Source organism: Alligator sinensis, unplaced genomic scaffold (assembly GCF_000455745.1).
Source record: "Alligator sinensis unplaced genomic scaffold, ASM45574v1 scaffold10_1, whole genome shotgun sequence".
NCBI classification, from domain to species: domain Eukaryota; kingdom Metazoa; phylum Chordata; order Crocodylia; family Alligatoridae; genus Alligator; species Alligator sinensis.
Genome location: NW_005842169.1, coordinates 421,228 through 423,206, shown reverse-complemented (window position 1 = coordinate 423,206; position 1,979 = coordinate 421,228). Strand labels below are relative to the sequence as shown.

The following is a 1,979-nucleotide window of genomic DNA, read 5'->3' as shown; positions in this document are numbered from 1 at the left end:
CCACCAAGTTGGTTTGACAAGACCTGCCCCTAATGAACCCATGCTGGTTGCCCATGAGCATAACCTCCCCTGCTGGCCCTTCCTGGACATGTGCCAGGATAATTCTTTCGAAAAGCTTCCCCAGGACCGAGGTAAGACTTATGGGCCTATAGTTTCCTGGGTCCTCTTTCCGCCCTTTTTTGAAGATGGTTTATGGTTTGAAGATGGTTTATGGTTAAGATAGTTTATGGTAATAAGGTCTTAAATTTCAAACTGAGCATCATTGCTGGAAAAGTTTGAAGTGTGAAACACTGGTGATGCTCCCAGTTACCTAAACTCATGAATGACGCATGCCCCCAGAGGCTGGGGGGAGCATAGCGACCATCCACAGGTGGCAGTACTGGCAGCGGGGGCATGGCAGCAGCAAGCGGGGAGCTTCTGCAGGCTGCCGTGGCAGTGTCGGCAGCGGGGAGAGGGGCTGGCGAGCACCAATCAGCGGTCAGTGACCACCCACAGATGCTGCTGGCAGCATCAGTGGTGGTCAGCAGTGATCGGCGACTGCTTGCAGAAGCTGCTGGTGGTGTTGGTGGCTGGGGGAGGGTAGCAAGTGGCACCTGCCCATAGGCGCCGTTGCGGGGGCACCAGCCAATCACAGGTGATGTACCGCCAATCTCAGGGGGTGCACATGCACTGGTTTGGACCCCCAACGCATCACCAATGCCTTAACGTAACTTGGGGAATGGAAAAAACATAATTACAAGGCAGAAATTATTCCCAGTTTAACAACCAGAATCAGCTACACACTCTATATATAGAATGTCACTCCAAAAGTGTTTTTTGTTTGGGGTTTTTTTCCAGATTCAGACTATGCTATTGAAAACATATTTCCAATAAATCATTGTTAACTTGGTTGCCATAGATTATCACATTATTTGTTATGAACACAGTGCTTTAAGACAGTATTTTTAGCTTTAAGTTCTTGTTTTCATGTTTTCTCTGCAAACATTAGGGCTAATTATTTTTAAATGAAAGCTAAAATTCTCAATTAAGGTAAAAAAAATAATTTCCTGTAGAAAACAAATTAGAAAATTCTGTAAGCTGAATCAAAAAAAAAGAAATGCATATATCAAGCATTAAGCTGTTTGTTTTGGTAGATTACAGTAACAGTAAAAATGCCTATGCAATAAGTCAAAATGCCCCCAAATTTACTTGCACTTACAAATGACATGCCCAATACATTGTAAAAGTAGATAACATCAACAAACCAGCCTTTTCTTACCACCAATTCATTTCTTCGTTAGTTTCTGGGATCTGATTATATATCTCTGCTGGGTCTGCTTGTACTTTCAGAAGAAAGTTTAATAGATTATCCAGTTATGTTTATCTTACTCTGTAGCTATACCCAAAATGTCTTTGAAGGGCAGAGTCTGTGTCCAAAGTCCCAAACCTCCTCTTGTTCTTAATCCTAGTTTTCCCTCTGGCTGCGAGTGAGTGAGTGAGTGAAATGGTATTAGAAAGGTGTACTTTGCAATCTGGTTATTTTTTGTCAAATAAGTGTTAATCTTTAAGAAGTACCTGAGAGACCAAACTGAATATACCTGCTTAGTTTCTTGATCAGGAATATTGAGACAATAATTAATCAATATGATCAAAGGTATGTAGTAAGATACATGATCAAAGGTATATATGATCAAAGTTATATAGTTAGATATATGTTATGAATCCAAGGAAATGATCTGTTGCAGTGGCTGGAGTGACATTAGGGAGCAAGTTTAATCATATATTTCAGTGCACCTATATTTGTATACCATCTATTTATGTTAATTTCTACAGTATTTAGTCACAAGTCTTCTGGCCTTTTTAGGCATTTAAAAAATGTTCTTCATTGAACACATTTTGCAAACCTAAAGTCATAAGTACTCAGGCATCACAAGAATTGTCCACAATTAATCATAAGTACAGGAAAGGATTTTATTCTTATTCTATCCATTCTGTATATT

General features: G+C 40.2%; 1 protein-coding gene across 4 annotated transcripts in view; it reads right to left on the bottom strand.

Annotated features, from left to right (window-relative positions):
- The window catches only part of LOC102382638 (long-chain fatty acid transport protein 6-like), a 34,583-nt gene extending 33,124 nt beyond the window's left edge, over positions 1–1,459 (bottom strand). For all 4 annotated transcript variants that reach the window (XM_025206702.1, XM_025206704.1, XM_025206705.1 and 1 more), the window contains exon 1: positions 1,259–1,459. In XM_025206702.1, the coding sequence (XP_025062487.1) occupies positions 1,259–1,269 (11 nt within the window). In that variant the 5' untranslated portion in view covers positions 1,270–1,459. The remainder of the gene's footprint in view (positions 1–1,258) is intronic.
- Between the last annotated feature and the right edge of the window lie 520 nt (positions 1,460–1,979).